Source organism: Leuciscus leuciscus, assembly GCF_965113295.1.
Source record: "Leuciscus leuciscus genome assembly, chromosome: 8".
In the NCBI taxonomy this organism is placed as follows: domain Eukaryota; kingdom Metazoa; phylum Chordata; class Actinopteri; order Cypriniformes; family Leuciscidae; genus Leuciscus; species Leuciscus leuciscus.
The window spans coordinates 18073560-18093489 of NC_138732.1; the positions used below are offsets into that span (position 1 = coordinate 18073560).

Here is a 19930-nt window from a genome sequence, read left to right on the forward strand (position 1 = left end):
TCCCTTATCTTACAAAGGCCATTTTCACAGCTAGCATTTTCTGCATTCTAAATACACAATACAATAATATGTTATTTGTTACTCCTTAATTGGAGATTTTTGCTAAATCAATCTGCTCTTAAGTGATATTTTCCTTGGTTTTGCTTTGTTTCCTCTCACATCACAGCTAAGCATGTGAAATTAAAGCATTAAACAATTCTAAAAATAAACCAGGCCTCTGCAGAACACTTTTAAAATCACCTGTTAAAAATGAAAAGTCCCCTATGGAGTGGCTGCCGTACCACTGATTTCTTGTTTGATTGTGTGTTCAGAGGCAGTCGGAGCCCGAGGCCCCTGCAGTGATGCCTGCATGGATGCAGAATGTGGATGTTCTGAGGGAAGCTGTAGCTGGCTTCAGCACAATGGAGGAGGTGATGAAATACCTGGAGCCAGATCACTGGCAGGTGGACATGGAGGACCTCTACAAGCCTAACTGGCAGGTGGTGGGCAAATCGTTCTTCCATCAAAAGAAATCCAGGGGTAAATATCCTGAATTTGGAAGTACTTTAAAGTCAATTGAAACATTGGAACATACTATTTTTTTTTTTTTTTTTTTTTTTTAAACCTGCTGTCTATTTTTGTTTGCGTAGGAATGGTGGACCTGAACCTGCTTCGTGAGGAGGTTCGGCTTTACAGTTGCACTCCACGGAACTTTTCTGTCTCATTGCGTGAGGAGCTGAAAAGGACGGACGCCATCTTCTGGCCCAGCTGCCTGCTGGTGAAGCGCTGTGGAGGGAACTGCGCATGCTGCTCTCACAACTGCTATGATTGCCAGTGCTCACCTACCAAAGTGGTCAAAAAATATCATGAGGTATAGCAAAGAACAAAAGACCTTCCATTACTCTACATTTCACATTTAGGATTTATTTTACTTATAACTTCTTATATGAGTAAAAACGATGCATCTCCCGCAACATTTCTGCTATTTATATCTTAATGTCATTGTGATGTTGATGTTTTCCGATTATGATGAGTGCATGTCTAACAATTAAACATTAGCATTATACATACCAAATCAAAGGTTTTTTGTAGGCTTTATATGGGTCTTGGCAACATGTGATCTGCAACTCCAACCCAAATGAGGTATAATACTATAATTAATGAACATATTGTCTATAGGGCCACTTACTTAATTTATTATTTCTAACCATTAATAATAATATAATCTATCTGTTCTCCAAACTGCGTGTCCTATGAAGGGTCATTGGGATGCTGGAGCATATGAATATATATTTATAAAAAATATATATTATATATTACAAGATACAACAATTTGTATGGTCCTGTAAAGCAGACAAAAACATTTGCATGGTTATTTTATTTATATATATATCTCGCTGGCATATATATATATATATATATATATATATATATGTGTGTGTATATATGTATATGTGTATCCAAATAGAATTTATATAAATGTATTTGTATCTATTTAGATGGAAATAGAATGTAAATCGATTTATTAAGATATATCTATTAAGATATTATGACGATATATAAATGATATTCAAATGTATTTATATATAAATATAAATAAATAATTTTTTTATATAAATGTATTTGTATCTATTTAGATGTATCTATTATTCATGTGTTCATGTTTATTATGTTTATATTTTATTTATATTTAAATGCATAGTATATGAATATAAATGCTTGTGGCACATTTATTTTGAGTTGGTTCTAAAATTGATTCTGACTTTAGAGAAAATGTCAGTGTAAATCATGATTTGGACATGGTTAGTGAATGAGACCCATTGGGTGTAAATGGTAAAGTTATTATATGTTTTAGTGCTTGAATAATTTTTTGTTTGTGTCTATATTTGTCTGTTTTTGTGCAGGTTCTGATGCTGAAACACAGGGCAGGGAGTCGGGGACTGCAAAAGACTCTAACGGATGTCCCCCTGGAGCACCATGAGGAGTGTAGCTGTGTGTGTAAAAATGACTCAGACTAAAGCGGTCCCACCGAGAGAGAGCTACACTGGCCCCCCACAGACTCACCCAGGAAAATATGTCTTGCTTTGTGCATAAATGAGCGCGAGTTTTTACCCTGACGTTGCAAACTAATGAAACCCAGCGCTGGATATCTTTTTATCTTGACTTATCTAAGCCTGCGGTTCCACTGGTTTTGGGCTCGCAAACCATAAAGAATTGACCCATGAAGAAGAAGAGAGCATGGAGTATTTGGAGGAAAATTGGACACGGTCTTGCTTGTCTGTGTATGTGGAGGTTTTTGAACAATGTGCTTATGTACATTTGTGAGAGGTAAATTGTGATTTGTTGCAGGTTCAGAAAATGAGGTATTCCAGGATAACTAGAGCCTGAAGTGAGGTTGCTATTACTTGGGGGAACAAGTGGATTTGGCATGTTCTTTTACATAATTTTTTTCTTTACTTATTTTTTTACAACTTAAATCTCAAAGGACCTTGACTACAGTATGCATCCACTTTCAGCGATCCAAGGACATTTTTTGAGGTGGCATGAACATTCTCCTCAATAGCATCCCAAAGAAATTGACTAAACTGTGTCATAAGCCAGTATTTCGTCGCCTACTCATCTGTGAAATGAAATTAGACATTTTCATTAAGAAATTAAGAAACTTAAAGAATATTCCAGGAAAGATAAGGATGTCCATCTTTTTTTAAACCAGATCTGAGCGGTCATGTCTGCATTTTCTGCTCATTTACTATGAACTATAGACTCTTATGAGAATGACTCCATTCAAGAGAGAACGCTAAAATACAAAAGTGAATCTTGTGTAAATACATTTCAAATTGTGATTTGTCAACTTTTTCTATGTCATTATTGTTTTTGGTACAAAAATTTTGGCATGTAAGAATATTTTTTTCCCTTTCATAATCGCTGTAGTATTTTCAGTATTAGTCACCCTTTTGTAGAGACATTCATTTGTGTTGTTGTTGTTGTTATTGTTGTTGTTTTAATAGAGATAACTGAAAAGAGATAAGATCGTTATTTTGACTGGAGACAAAATATTCAGAAAACTATTAGATGTTCATGTAAATACACTTTTTAGAAGTTAAAGGGACATAGAACTGCCAGTAACATATTCCACTACCATTAAACGGTTAACTAAATTGTTGTGGTTTTTCCAAATGGCACTTAAAGCATTGGTTTGTTCAAGTAATCTGCAGTTGTCACAAAATTGCAAAGCACTGCCAGGCAACCTATAACTGTGAACTATTAACTGAAATCTGTCTTCGTCGATTGAGGGCGTAATTAGATGTAAAAGACGTGTCTCTGCATTAAGACAGTGATCTCTGTGACATGACACATTTAATTTCCTTGTTTTGTTGGGAGGGGAATGAATGATCACAACTGCATGGAGATTATGTGAATGCTGAAACAATATAACAAACCATGACACTGGTGTAAAATGAAGACAATGTGATTTATTCACAAATCATCATAAATTCAGTTTTGATTTACTGGAAAAAGGAGCTGAGTAAACAAGACATGCAGCATTATTCACATATTTTTAATCCGCCTTAGATGACCTTTTCGGCTGTCATTTTGTCAGACTATTATTCTTTGATGTAATATTTTTTGTGGCTTGTTTTCATACTTTGATCACAGATTCCTCACACTTGGCAAACCAATTTAACAAGCCACCCACTGTAAGCAGGCTTTGAGATCATCTTTAAAAGAAGAAAGGCTCGTTTTTTGTGCATTCTGACAGAGGGGATGAGAATCTGCATTTTGTTGATGTGTCATGTGAAAGTGAGAGAAGTCCCTTGATGTTGTTAAACAGCACACAGAAATGTAAATCATGAGGTTTCTCTTCATGGGACTCATTTACGGCTCTGAGAGATGTTAAAGAATGATTGTAAAGGGTGTTCCTCATCATCTCTTGATGGTTTACATCTTGAAATGTGTGTGTCAGTTCAGATCATCTTCAGATCTCCTGTACATAGGAGTCTTAAAGTGATGTGAAGTGTATTTTTATTTATTTTTCTGTTAAAATACTTTCTTCTAACCCATCTTAAATTGGAGAGACCTACCCATTCATGGGTTGATTTCCCTGGAAAATGTAAACACAGTGGTTCTGTTATGTTATCAAAACTCTTGCTTTGTTAAAAATCATATTTTTGCTATATAGTTTGGTCACGCTAGTTAATACTTGAATACTTTGCTAGAGGTCATTACTAAATAGAGATTGTTATTATTTCATGAGAATAATAACATGCAGGCCTGGTTTCACAGACAGGGCTTAGATTAAGCTAGGATTAGGCCTTCGTTCAATTAGGACATTTAAGTAACTTTTATAAATGTACCTTAGAAAAAAACATTACTGTTGAGACAAATCAGTAGCTTTCAGTTAAAACAGCTCAAACATGCATTTTAGTCTGGGACTAGGTTTAAGCCTTGTCTGTGAAACCGGGAAGACTCTTAATATGAATTAGCACAGGTCTGCATTTTCTACAGAGGGAAATTCACGGTCACAGTTAATTGTAAAAAATGATTGCTGCAAATTTATGAGATTGTCTGGGAACAAAGCATTAATGTATTTAACCAGATGTGCGTATAGGAGCGTTGCACTGTGGGCTTGGTCTTATTTAGATAATTACAGGGTAGGTGTTCTGTGGTTCTCCAGGAACTGGCTGTGGTTTCTGGGTAATGTAATGACCTGACATCGGAGTGACATTAATCAGTGATGATGACAGTTTGCCTTTCCACTGCTTGTGTCGTTGTGAAGCAGTCACGTTTTAGATAAACAAAAATCTTACACTACTGTTCAAAATGTTTGGGTTTGCTTTTTAAAGAAGTTCACGAATGCTGCATTTAATTGATATATATAATAGTGAACTATTTTTACAATTTAAATAAAATGTATATTTTAAATGTAATTTATTCATGATTAAGCTGAACTTTCAGCATCATTACTTCAGTGTCACTAGGTCCTTCAGAAGTTATTCTAATATGCTGATTCAACGCTATCTCACGACCAGTGATTAAAAGGTGGCTAATTCGTACAACCTCATTAGTACAAACTCATATGAATTGGCCAACTTGTAAAATATGTACGATTTAGCAAAAATCTTACAAATTAGCCACCTAATAAAATTCGTACAAAAATATTACTGATCCTAAACTTTTGAATGGAAGTGTATACACACATTCGTACGATTTGTCTAAACCCACGTGATGGGTAGGTTTTGGGGCGGGATCAGGGTTAGTTCATTCGTTCGAATTCATATGAATTGGGCAACTCGTAAAATATGTACGATTTAGCAAAAATCGTACAAATTGGCCACCTCGTAAAATTCGTATAAAAGTATATTTATTTTTAAACTTAAACAAAAATCTTACTGATCCTAAACTTTTGAATTGTAGTGTATACACAAATTATTATTTTTTACATCCTGACTAATACAATCTATATATTACTTTTAAAATTGCACAATTCTACTATTATGCCTGATCTTGCCTGTTTTATACACGTGGGAAACTTTGTGCACTCAGTTTTAGATTTATAAAAATACACAAGTAACAGCATGCCCACTGAAAAACATTTATTCCAAAAGCACAAGTCCAAGCTGTAACTGCACTAAAAGTAACAGTCAGATGTGGTTTGATTCCCTTTAGCACTGAATATGCATAACTCATAAGCAGGGTCTGTAATCTCTTTCTAGAACATTCAGTGCTTTTACCGCACAAAACATTACAGTCACATTGTCTCACGCATCGTGTGTGTGTGTGTGTGTGTGTGCGTGCGTGCGTTAACAAGCTTATTCCGAAGGGGCAGGGAAAAGGCCATTTGTCTTGGAAAACCTTAATCTGTCATGTCCGATTAGAACAGATAGAGGGCAAAGTGTAGACTACTGCATTTGCCTCTAGTCTTTGAATAATGCATGTACTTTAGGCCCGTATACGTATTCAGGGTCCTGGAAGGTTAATACATCTAATGCTGTTTTTATAATCCAAACTAAGTTAATATAAGTGAGCTTTGACTTTCTGAAGTGTAAATGTAGACAAGATGGCAGAGCGGTCAAGGCCACACTCCACCGTGTGTCGCACATGTGAGTGAAAATCACATTTTCCTCAGGTGGTGGGTTACAGTTTGGTTCAATCTCAAGGAGCTGACAATTTAAAACTTGAAAGTGTGGTTCCAGTCCTGCTACATTATCAGTTAACTAGATTTGCATTTCCTGAAATGCCATAATGGAAACAGCTAAAGATTAAATGAATAAACCAGTTTTTAGATGTAGCCTATACCTTAGTGTTTAAAGTTGGCATAAAACAGAAGTTGCGATAATACCTTCTTTAAGCAGCACAACTGTTTTAAACATTGGTTATCCTAATTAAGAAGAAGAAATGCTTCTTGAGCACCATATCATAATATTAGAGTGATTTCTGAAGGATCATGTGACACTGAAGACTTGAATAATGATGTTGAAAATTCAGCTTATCACAGGAATAAGTTGCATTTTAAAATGTTAAAGATAAAAACAAATGTAAATATTTTTTTGTTTTTTTTTGTTTTGTACTCATGTCATTCCAAATCTGTAAGACTTTTGTTCATCTTTGGAACTCAAATGAAGATATTTTTAATGAAATCTGAGCTATTTCTGTCTCTCCATTGATAGCTACGCAACTACCACTTTGACGCTAAAAAAGTTCATAAAGAGATAGTAAAATGAATCCATGTGAATTGAGTCCAAGTCCAAACAGTTAATTTTCTGAAGAGACACGACTGCTTCATTAACTCTCACATCAGTTATGGTAAATGGAAGCTCAGGCATGTTTGCTTGATGCGCGAGAACCAATGAGGTTCTTTCTCATGTGTTAAGCAGCACGTTTGAGCTCCCGGAAGAACCAATGAGGTTTGTTCTCATGCGTCAATCAGGTTCGATTGAGCTTCTGTTTGTGTTTGCTGATCAATGTTGAATTGATGCAGCGTTGTTTTATGTGAATAAAAGCCTAAATTTTATCTGTTCATCATATAAAGCCTGGTAGTTGCATAACTGACTATGGAGAGTCCAGAAAGCTCTCGGATTTCATTAAAAAGATATTTGTTTTCCAAAGGTAAAAGAAAATTCTTACAGGTTTGGAACGGCATGAGGGTGAATAATTAATGAAATAATTTTTGAGTGAACTAACCCTTTTAATAGTTTCTTATTAGCTTGCATATTACTAGCATATTGGCAATAATGTAATATACTGTATTAATGCCTTATTCTGCAGGACCATATTCTACATCCCTTAATCCTACCCAATACCTAAACCTAAACCAACACTACAACAACTACCTTACTATTAATAAGCAGTAAATTAGGAGTTTATTAAGTCATATTAAAAGAGAATATGTGTTCTCCAAACTAAAGTCCTTCGTCCTTCAGATGAGACATTAAAAACCGAGGTCCTGACTCTCTGTGGTCATTAAAAATCTTAGGATGTCCTTCGAAAAAGAGTAGGGGTGTAACCCCGACATCCTGGCCAAATTTGCCCCTTGGCCTCTGTCCATAGCCTCCTAATCATCCCCATATACTGATTGGCTTCATCACTGTCTCCTCTCCACCAGTAAGCTGGTGTGTGGTGGGCGGTCTGGCGCAATATGGCTGCCGTCGCATCATCCAGGTGGATGCTGCACATTGGTGGTGGTTGAGGAGATTCCCCCTTCCATGTAAAGCGCTTTGAGTACCCAGAAAAGCGCTATATAAATGTAATGAATTATTATTATTATTATTAAAGTGTGATCAGAAAAACTGATTGGACACCAAAGGCTGAAAATATACATGGAAACTAAAACATATATTTTTTTTTTTTTCATGTTTTACAACTATTTGGGCTGGATAAATTGTGGAAGCTCAATGTTTAAATCTTAAGGGTTTTGAAAATCTCTTAATCAGAATGTTTGAGGAATATCAATGCAGCGTTGCCTTTAAGCTCTGCAATAAAGATCCCACATACATAGTAATTGCTTTGTGTTAACAGTTGTAGATCAATAAAGTGAGCTTGGGATGATTATAGCCTGGGGTTTAAGGATCTCTGTTAATGAGAAGGTCTTAAGTCTGATGAAAAAGAAGTAAAAAAAAAAAAAGAGGTTTGCTTCTGAAACAAGGCAAATGCAAATAATGTTAAACTAAAAACAGGAGAAGCCATAGTTTATAATTGCTTGTGTATCTAGATCTGTTCAGTATTGTATTCAGTGTGTGTGTGTGTGTGTGTGTATATATACACACATACATAGACACATACACATACACATACACATACACATACACATACACAGTGGGTACGGAAAGTATTCAGACCCCCTTAAATTTTTCACTCTTTGTTATATTGCAGCCATTTGCTAAAATCATTTAAGTTCTTTTTTTTTCCTCATTATTGTACACACAACACCCCATATTGACAGAAAAACACAGAATTTTTGCACATTTATTAAAAAAGAAAAACTGAAATATCACATGGTCCTAAGTATTCAGACCCTTTGCTGTGACACTCATATATTTAACTCAGGTGCTGTCCATTTCTTCTGATCATCCTTGAGATGGTTCTACACCTTCATTTGAGTCCAGCTGTGTTTGATTATACTGATTGGACTTGATTAGGAAAGCCACACACCTGTCTATGTAAGACCTTACAGCTCACAGTGCATGTCAGAGCAAATGAGAATCATGAGGTCAAAGGAACTGCCTGAAGAGCTCAGAGACAGAATTGTGGCAAGGCACAGATCTGGCCAAGGTTACAAAAAAAATTCACTTTAGGTTCCTAAGAGCACAGTGGCCTCCATAATCCTTAAATGGAAGACGTTTGGGACGACCAGAACCCTTCCTAGAGCTGGCCGTCCGGCCAATCTGGGCTATCGGGGAGAAGAGCCTTGGTGAGAGAGGTAAAGAAGAACCCAAAGATCACTGTGGCTGAGCTCCAGAGATGCAGTCGGGAGATGGGAGAAAGTTGTAGTAAGTCAACCATCACTGCAGCCATCCACCAGTCGGGGCTTTATGGCAGAGTGGCCCGACGGAAGCCTCTCCTCAGTGCAAGACACATGAAAGCACACCTGAAGGACTCCAAGATGGTGATAAATAAGATTCTCTGGTCTGATGAGACCAAGATTGAACTTTTTGGCCTTAATTCTAAGCGGTATGTGTGGAGAAAACCAGGCACTGCTCATCACCTGTCCAATACAGTCTCAACAGTGAAGCATGGTGGTGGCAGCATCATGCTGTGGGGGTGTTTTTCAGCTGCAGGGACAGGACGACTGGTTGCAATCGAGGGAAAGATTAATGCGGCCAAGTACAGGGATAGGACGAAAACCTTCTCCAGAGTGCTCTGGACCTCAGACTGGGCCGAAGGTTCAACTTCCAACAAGACAATGACCCTAAGCACACAGCTAAAATAACGAAGGAGTGGCTTCACAACAACTCCGTGACTGTTCTTGAATAGCCCAGCCAGAGCCCTGACTTAAACCCAATTGAGCATCTTTGGAGAGACCTGAAAATGGCTGTCCACCAACGTTTACCATCCAACCTGACAGAACTGGAGAGGATCTGCAAGGAGGAATGGCAGAGGATACCCAAATCCAGGTGTGAAAACTTGTTGCATCTTTCCCAAAAAGACTCATGGCTGTATTAGATCAAAAGGGTGCTTCTACTAAATACTGAACAAAGGGTCTGAATACTTAGGACCATGTGATATTTTATTTTTTATTTTTTAATAAATGTGCAAAAATTTCAACAATTCTGTGTTTTTCTGTCAATATGGGGTGCTGTGTGTACAATAATGAGAAAAAAATGTATTTGAGCAAATGGCTGCAATATAACAAAGAGTGAAAAATGTAAGGGGGTCTGAATACTTTCCGTACCTAACATATATATATTATATATATACAGTGAAACACTCACTATGGAACTGTGAGCATCTTGGTGGCTATTTCCAAAAAAATTGCAAATTTTTTTGGCTATTTTGCAAAAACAAAAAAAAACAAAAAACAACAACAAAAAACACTTGCAGGTGAAAGGCATCTTAATGTCAAAAGCGTTAAAGGAACATTATTGCATGGCTGATAGTTATACTTTCTTCATATGTGACAGAGCAGCTTCTCCATAGAGCTACAGCCTTGTTTTGCAATGTGCTGATGCATGTTCTCATGCGCACATTCTCATAATAAACACTGACCTGTGTAGTCTATAGAGGGCTGAGCTGGACCCGCTGGGAATGAGCCAAGGCTACAACAATGTCCTTCACTTAAAGGGATCATTATCAAGAAATGCTGACTTGTGCCCTATATTTATACCCCCAAGCTTAATACTGCTTAATTAAAATAATAATAATAATAATTGAATTCACACAAAATCTTCTATTTTGAGTGAGAGAGGGAGAGAAAACGACCAATCGTTTCGTTATAAGACCCTTACTCCTCGGCTGGGATCGTGTAGAGCCCTTTGAAGCTGCGTTCAAACTGCAATTTGGACCTTCAGCCCGTTGGTCATCGTTGAAGTCTGGAATGTTTTCCTCAAAAAACTTAATTTCTTTCCGACTGAAGAAAGACAGACACATTGGATGATGTGGGGGTGAGTAAATTATCAGGAAATTTTAATTAGGTTTTTTTAATCACATCGTTCAAAAACAGAAGCAAGTTTCTCTTAAAGCCTATTTCAATGTTTCTTTATTGTTTACACTTATATTGGCCTGTCAAACCCAAGATTTCAGATATATTTTTGTTACAGTTTTGTGTAGTTTTTGGTTAGCATTCAAAAAAAATGAATGGGAATAATGTGATGTGATGTGCCTGTAACATTCAAACCCGAAAAATTCTGAAGGTTCCAGAGTTGGCAAAAACATGTATTGAAAGAGAAACATTTCAAGTTATTATTATTTATTTATTTTTTAATAAAATGTGTTTTATTTATGAGGCATACCTAAACTAAGTGATTGTGCTGGAATTTATGAATTCAAAGTCAAAAGTCATTTTTCAAATGTAATGACCCTGAATTTTTCAGGGACAAATTATTCACAATTTGCAAAAATATTTTCACCAAAAATTCTTTTTGATCTTGAATAATACCATAACGCTTCACTTGTCCTTATGTCTGGCAAGGTAATGCATGGAAAAAGCGGGTGTGAATAAGGTGCCTGGTGCCTGATCTCACATTCACACATTATCTTTCCCATATGACCCTGAGGCTCAGAGAGGTTAGCCTCACTCCCTCCAAAAGATTCATGGGTGATCAGTCTAGAGGAAGTCCCTGTTGAGCTGAGCCTACTGGACGCTTACAACCATCTGACACTGACAGATGCTGTTTCACCCTTTCACACAATATGCATAGTGCTGACCAGAGAGTATGTACTCTGCTTACCCCGCTGCTATAAATTTTAATAAAAGTAACTTTCAAAACTAAAGCGAATGACTTAGAATATTGCATAGTGAGGACACAAACTCCTCAAAATGTATTCACTACACTTTAGATCATGAAAAATAATATCACAAAAACACACACATAAGGAAAAAGAGACCCTATGTGAACGTATTAGACTGAGATGAATGAGATCTAATCATATTTATTATTCTTTCCAAATAGGAACCTCCACTCAACCACAACTTCCTTGATGGTATTTTCAGTCCAGGCCATCATTTATCTCCTTTGCCTATTCCACTGACATGACTGGTAAGGAATTTATATTTACATGTGGTTCTAACTGCATGTAAAAAACAAAAGATAGGCAAAATGGCTTTTAATGGGAAAGGGACAGTAGGTCAAATCTGTCTCCCTAACAAATTATATAAACATTCACTATAAACACTATATTATTGCCCATCATTATAAGCAATATATACTGTATATAATACAGCATAATGGAATTATGTGTGCATCATTTTCCTGTTTATTACTATAAAGCTGATTTGAAACAATCTGTATTGTATAAAGCGCTATATAAATAAAGGTGACTTGACTATTATAGCAAATCTCTGCTTTTTTAGATTTGCAACCACATTTTGTGGTTGTTTTTATCATCACAAAATGTAAACTATCATCATAAAAAACTGTATATATATATAAATATATGAAGAGTTCAGATGCAAAAGCCTCTAAATGCCATCTGAAATTTTCTTATAGAATGATCATTTTTATCAAGCTTGTGTATTTAAGTTCAGTAATTTCACTTAAATGACAATTAATAGGTAATCTTCATTGCCATTTAAGTGAAATTATTGAATTTAAATATACAAGCTTGATAAAAATGATCATTCTACAAGAAAATTTCAGATGGCATTTAGAGGCTTTTGCATCTGAACTCTTCATATATATATATACAACTTTATTAGCATACTTACAGTGCACACACGGAGCAATCTCAACTGCTTGGCACTTATTTCAACGCATTTATATTAAGTTGGGTACATATAAAAGACAAATACAAAAATGAGTTATTCATGTCTTTCTATGTCAACAAATACTGTATATTAATGATAATTAATTTATTATTATCATATATATATATATATATAATAGTTCTGTCAAATCGATTAATCTTATAAAATCGATTTATTTACATATATAGATACATACATACACACACATATATACAAATACAATATACAGCACAATTATATACAGCACAATATATGTGCATTATATACATTATATACAGCACAATATATAATGAACACCTGAGAGACAGAATGCTAGAAAGCAAGTGACCCTGTGTCTTAACATTGTGTAGTTTGACCCTAGCTGTATACACATTATATAAACAAAAACTTATGTTAGATGCGATTAATCACGATTAATCGATTTGACAGCACTAGTATATAATTATTGTTAATATCATCATTAATAATTTATATTTATATATATACAGTAGGCTATAGTATATGTAGTATAGTATGTTTGCTTACTTGTTTTCTTTATTGTTGACATGCATTATGATGATAATAGTTATTTTGAGCTATTCCAGCTGGATGCAAAGAACCCTACACAAGACATTTTATTGAGAGCTTTTATTGACCTTGGACTGTGCCTTGAATCAGGTCTTTGTAACAACGGAGAAAAACATACAGCACAGTGTAGCTAAAGAAATCATGAGAAGGTGGAGCTGAAGGGGCATGTGCCTGGAAAATGTTCACTTTTTCAAGGGAAAAAAACCTTCATTATTGCGTTCGACTTTTGGACATCGCTGTCAAATGAGTCAGCTTTGCAATTACTCATGCTTGTATAAGAACAATGTTTTCATCAGACCACCCAAATCCATGGAGGTCATTCTAGAAGCAGCCCAAATGATGAGAACATAGTCTCAACCCTTCAGTTCTCCTCCTCCTGAATTGTGAGGGGGAAACTACCCAGAGAACACCTGAGAGACAGAATGCTAGAAAGCAAGTGACCCTGTGTCTTAACATTGTGTAGTTTGACCCTAGCCGTCTTGAATTCATGTTTTAGCCTGCAAGGTACCCGGCATTACAAACAGACCATCTCTTTGTTAGTCATACAGACCTAATGGCGCTGGAGAATGGTGCAGGCCTCCTCCATTTTCCCCTCATTCCTCTTTGACCTTACTGAAAATAGGGTCACAAACCACATGTAAAGACTTCCATATTACAAGTCAGCAGTCCACAAAATGTGCCATTCACATCTAAACACCAATTTCCAGGCTCTCTAATCCACATCAGTGATGTGGTTGTTCAGAGAAGCGAGAAAAAGGGGGAAGAGAGGAGAAGAAAAAACAACAGCTGGGGTCAGTTTACTCTTTAATGGTTGAAGGTTTACAAATTTAGGAAACCACTGATGCCTAACACAGTGGAAGGATCTCATTTTGAAAAGGAGAAGTTTCCGCCCTTTTCCAAGCCAGCTCCTGGAAAGTTTTAACTAGACGTCCCTCTTCATTAGGAGACTTCCCTGTGAATACACCATGTGCATTCAGCACCCATTGCCCCAGCTAGAGTCTAATGTGAGGAAAATGTCTGTTTGTCTTGGCATGGGGACGACGCAGCGCATGGCATACATAGGGTGTTAGTCTGCTTTTACAGCTCCCGTTGCTCTTTGTAAACTGCCGAAACGGAAGGAAGGCTCTTAGTAAATCCTTTCAATCCCCCGGTGTTAGATAATCCATAATATTTCCTCCTTTCATTTAAAAAAAAGTATTAGGTGAATATGACAGCCAAACTATTGGAATTAGTTTGGGGAACAAGGAATGTATTATAGCAGGATCAATAATGTGTGTAATAAAGAACGCTCAGGTCAGGCATGGTCAGGCTGTGACAGAATCTGCTGACCTTTTTCACATTTTCTGAATATTTGTTATATATAGCTGAGGGTAGCTACTGCACTCTTTAATAATTAAAAGCATCATTCAGTAGTATGATGATAGTATGATAGTAAAAAAAAAAATTAAGCAAATACATGAGGGAGGTGGATGTGGAGAACTTTTTTGCCCATGTTTGTTTATTTTCTGATTGAATGATAAATACTGTGATGTTTTCAAAAAAAAAAAAAAAAACTCTTTTGAAAATTGAATCTTAATTATGTAAATTCAAATACAAACTTTGCAAATGTATAAACACTTATTTAAATTATGAATCCAAGTGTGTTTATTAGGAATAATCAAGTCAAAAGTAACATAAAAGTAAAATGCCCTCTCCTCTTTATATAACACATAACTTTTGAAACACGTTTGTGTACTTACTGTTCTATTTATTTAAACTTAATTCTATTACAGATGCTGTACTTCATTCTAATTGGTCAATCGTTATATTCGGTGGTCTCGCAAATGAAACCGGATCGACTTTTATGTCTTGTATAACACCGTGCATCAACTTCAATGGTAATATTACTGTAATATTGTTACAGTGTTCATTGATTATTTTGTACGTTGTAATGAATTATTTTGTCTTAGCAGAAGCTTTAAAATATAAAGAGGAAATATTATAAAAGAATTTCTCTAATTATTGAGTAGACATGTAATAAACGGCATAATACAGTAAGCCTATCAATATTGTGAATGAAACTGAGTACTGAGTGGTTTTATAAATTATCCCTTACTTATTGAATCTTTGTTTTACCAGCTTATTCCTAACCAAAATGGCAGCATTATCCTTTCTTTTTTTCTTTTTTTTTTTCTTTTTTTTTTTGATCTCAGTCATGGTTTAGGTCAATGTACACCCATCTCTTGCTCTCCCTCTTTCTCTGTGGGAGTCTGAACAGGGTGGAACTTGCTTGACTTCACTCAGATGGCCTCTGTCCAAGGCAAACGGTCCAGATTCTCCAAGGCAGGGTGCTGCTCTGGGATGCCATTGACCTAAATCACTGGTCCGCTCCATGGTAAGAGGTTACAAAGCCTCACAATGCCTCTTTGAATTAGTTTGAACACTAGCGGAGTCTTTAGCTGATGTATACCTCCAAGCATTTGACAGCCTCGCCTTCTTACACTGTATATCGGGGTTGTGTCCAATTTCACCAAGAACAAAAAGTATCATATAAACACAGTCTCAGAATTTCAAAGCATCTGTTAAGAGTATTTCTGAGCTCTTTGAAGATAAATTGCAAGGCTTTGTAGTGAAAACTTTGATGGTTTCTACAGATTGGATATTTGGAATATTTTTTATAAGTTCTTTGTAAAATCAGATGCCTCTTTTCTCTGTGCTGTCTCACATAATACCTCTTAGCACACTTGATTCCATGGTCTTTTATTGCAAATCAAACTTCTTAGTCTACTCCCAACAGGCCTTTGAAGTCTGTATTCCATTTGTAAGATCAAACAGCTCAATATAAAAGAATTACCATGAAGTCATGATAAAAAAAGTTATCTATGTGTGTTACCTAACTTCCAGCAACATACTCTGGGGTTTGGTACGATGGTCACAGACTTTCAAACATGTTTTTTGCTGTAGGTTTGGTCAATGTTCAGCATTTCTGGCACACATTAAAGCTGTCGGTTCAGCAGTGAGTTTGTAATCAATGCTATACTATAGTCTCTTTTGCCCGTCTGGAGCTTCTCTTTCCTAAATTCTTTCACTTATTTTTATAAGAAGTCTCATGTCGCCAGTGTGACACAGCTCATAACTATACAGCAAGAAAGCCCATAACAGTCAGGTATAAATTGTCCCTTTGTTGGCTTTGAAACTCTTTGTCCAGCAGTATCTGGAGATCTGATAAAGGACTTTTAGAAAAAAAGATTGCAAATTGTTCTCCAAAGTAGGTCGACTCTCCAAACTGGCCTTAAGACACAGAGAGTTATGAGGAAGTTAACAATGTCCCCCAAGTCATGAGAAAAAGGTAATATCTCATGTCAGCTGTAGCCAGTCAGACAGCCTAATGGCAGACATTTATTCTGGGTGGGAAAATAGTCTCATTTCTGCTGGATTTATGTTGACTGCTGGGAGCAAGTCAAACTGTGCTGTTTTAATGCAGAGTCATATTGCATCGAGAACAAATAAGACAAATGGACTTGGGTGCATAGTACACAATTGGTGGTCATTATGCTCCAAATTACACCATTTCATATGACAGAGTCATAATGCAAGTGAAAAATATGGCTGTAGAAGTGGTGCAACACAAGCAGCATCAGAAAGATGACATTGAGGATTGTGTTTTCCTTTTATAATTTTACATTTGGGGACCATGAGGGAAACAAAACATTTCCTCCTTTCAAAACAAGTTTTTGAAATGAACAGGTCGCAAAGACGTCAAATTTCCCCTGCCAAGCAAATGGCACAAAATGGATGATTTCTTTTTATCCTAGAATAATCAGGCACCCTAATTGTTCTTTGACTCCCCCCTTCCCCACCACCCAACCTAAGACAATTCCCCCTAAGGAGAAGATGGAAAAGCAGGATGTGTCAGGGATTGTGTGAGATCAGACTGTTTCAGGCTGTCAGTGTGAGACAAATGAGTCATTCCAAATCTTATTCATGTTGATGTGAAGTGGAGGTTTGATGATACAGCTGATGGAGGAACTCTCAGAGGAAGACCCTGGTTTCTACTTAAAATACAAGCTGAAACCCAGATCAGATCCATGCATGTCACTTTGATTCAGTTCTCATGACAATCAAAATATTATATCATGTACAGGTCAGCCTGGAGACGGTTGGTTCTGAGATTTAGCTGAAGGTAAAGCACTGCTCAGGAAATGTCATGGGGTTGTTTATTGCCACTGAATTAAAATAAAATGGATATTCTGGTTTTGAAATAAAGAAATAGGCCCACTTTTTGAAACATCTTGTTTGGGGTCGTACAATTTCTCTTATGCTCAACAAGGCTGTTTTCTATTTTAATGTATTTTAAAATGTAATTTATTCCTGGGATGAAAGCCATTACTTCTTTTAGTCCTTCAGAAATCGTTTCTAATATGCTGATCTGGTGCTCAAGAAACACTTTTTTATTTATTATTATCAGTGTTGAAAACAGTTGTGCTGCTTAATATTTTTGAGTAAGCCATGACAAACTTTTTTTTTTTCAGGATTCTTTAATGAATAGAAAATTCAAAAGAACAGCATTTATAAGAAATAGCAGTTTTTTGTAACAATGTAAAAATTTTTAACTGAGTTTTGATCAGTTTAATGCACCCTGCATACTGATGCATACTGATTTAATATATATAAATAAATATATATATATATATATATATATATATATATATATATATATATATATATATATATATATATATATATATATATATATATATATATATATATGAGAACTTTATTTATTTAAACCATTTAGCAGTCTTAAAACTGCTGCAGTTTACAAAATGTTAGCTACAGGGTGAACATAAAACATGTTTACATTAACAAAACAGTATTGGGAGTTATCATAACACAGCATGACTGTGCCCTTTACTTGCAGCAATTAAAGAATAATCATACTCATTATCACCTCTTGATGAAATATGTTAATGTTTCATAAAAATGATTCTGGTGGCATTACCCCAAGGAAAAACACTGTGGTTCAATATAACACTTTTGTGTGTGTGTGATTGATCTGTATTAGAGAAAAGAAATTGTACTAATTGCACAGCCATGCTAATACTGTTCTTTTCTGACTGTAAAATGAAATTGCCAGAGAAGCGTGCAAGTGAAGGCCAAACCTCAGGAGAGGAGTGAAGTGAAAGGCAAGTATAAATTAGAAGATATTGTGAAAGAGCATGCAATGAATGGGCTATAAGAACATCTGCATCTCCAGCCTAGCCAGCGTCTTCCCAGCATGCAATTGTCTCAGATGGGTTGTTTCACTTTCACCATCCTTCATTTGTTGCCCAACCAATTTGTTGCTGAACTTAACTTATGGCTAACCAGCTATTTAAATGGTCTTTACGGTCTTTTCTCTTCTCAAATGTGCAGCACATGAGACTAGTTTTTGATTCTCATTCTTTTCCTCTCTCCTCTAACAGAGCTCTAAGACGCCCACAGCTGGATTGCCTATTTCCATTAGAGGTGCCGTGCCAACAAGTTATGAACAATACCAGGGCTGAGGAAGATCAAAGTGATGGCACTCCTAGGGCACGGGTCACCAGGAACAGACTGCTCACACTTACAATGAGATGTGTGGGAATACACCTGTGTGCGTGTGCGTGTGCGTGTGTGTGTGTGTGCGTGTTCGTGTGTGTGCGTGTTCGTGTGTGTGTGTGTGTTCATTCTCTTTGATTTTGATACAACCGATTAACACTGTTCCCTGGTGATTTTCATTTAGATCAAAAGAGTCTAGCCCAAACAAAGCATCTGCTACAAAATACCAAAACAATTTCCATTCCCCTCCTCTCAAGCTGGACATCCTAGCAGATCCACACACCCAGCTAGTCACAGCTGCACTATTTGTATATGTTTCAATAACTTACTATTATTATTATTATTTTGGCCTTTTTACAGATTCTCAAAGAGAAACAGGAAGCAATTGGAGAGGGAAATGGAGTTGGGAAAGGACCACCAACCTAGCCTCAAACCTGAGTCGCCCGAACCTCTGTAGCACCATTAGCCAGAGCGTTGCCCATGCAATAGCATACTATTCGTACTATTTTTACATTACATTGTATGTACTGTTGTCCATGCAGCAAAACAAATCAGTCAGATGCTTTTATCAAAGCTAACTTAAATGCAGTTTACAAAGAATGGGTTTTTGCAGTTTTCTGTATCTTTGCCAGTGTTACCAAATACTTCAATTGGAAAGTAGCTAGATGCTAGCATAGCCTATCCTTGATATCCATGTCAGATTTGCATTCTGCTTAGTGTCAGCCCTTCATGTTTGTTTGCTTATCTTCGACTCTCTGTGCTCACATACTCTTTTAATACAGCCTCATTCCCAATAAAACTGTTCTCACTTTGTAATGAACCCATATAGAGGCAAATTAGAATGCATGTTGCAGAGGTTCTTTATTGTCAAGGACAATCAAAGCCAAACAATCCAAGATGACAGGCAATAGATGTAATCAAAGTCCAGGCTAGGTTCAAAACACAGAAAGGCAGGCAGACAGCAAACAAAATCCAATCAATAGACAAATAGGGTAACAACAGACAATGGCAAGAGAAAACACTTGGTAAGACAGATCAACTGGCATTTTTTGCAATGTGCTCAGTGAAGTAGTGATGGATCGTTCATGAATGATCCGTTCATTGCGTTTGTCACGTGACAAATGAACGAAAGACTCGGAAAGTAAAGTCATTATTTATGTTCCCTGTAAATTATTTTTGACTGCATTATAATGATTTCTTAATTCAGAATATGATCAAGATTGCGTACGTGGATGTGTTCGGGGAATTTGCCTGTTAAAAGTATAACATTTAAAGCCCCTTAAATGAACGAAATGACTTGAAAAAAGATTCGTTCATTTTGATGAACAAGAGAGTCAGTAAAATGATCCGAACTTCCCATCACTACAGTGAAGCAAATTGTCATGATTGCTAGTGGAGAAATGGGTGGATCCAAATGCAGCAACA

At 36.3% G+C, this 19930-nt stretch overlaps 1 protein-coding gene across 1 annotated transcript in view; it reads left to right on the forward strand.

Moving 5' to 3' along the window:
- The window catches only part of pdgfc (platelet derived growth factor c), a 54479-nt gene extending 50323 nt beyond the window's left edge, over positions 1-4156 (forward strand). The window contains exons 4-6 of the mRNA XM_082178584.1: positions 312-519; positions 630-850; positions 1884-4156. Of these exons, the coding sequence (XP_082034710.1) occupies positions 312-519; positions 630-850; positions 1884-1997 (543 nt within the window). The 3' untranslated portion in view covers positions 1998-4156. The remainder of the gene's footprint in view (positions 1-311; positions 520-629; positions 851-1883) is intronic.
- Positions 4157-19930: the final 15774 nt, after the last annotated feature.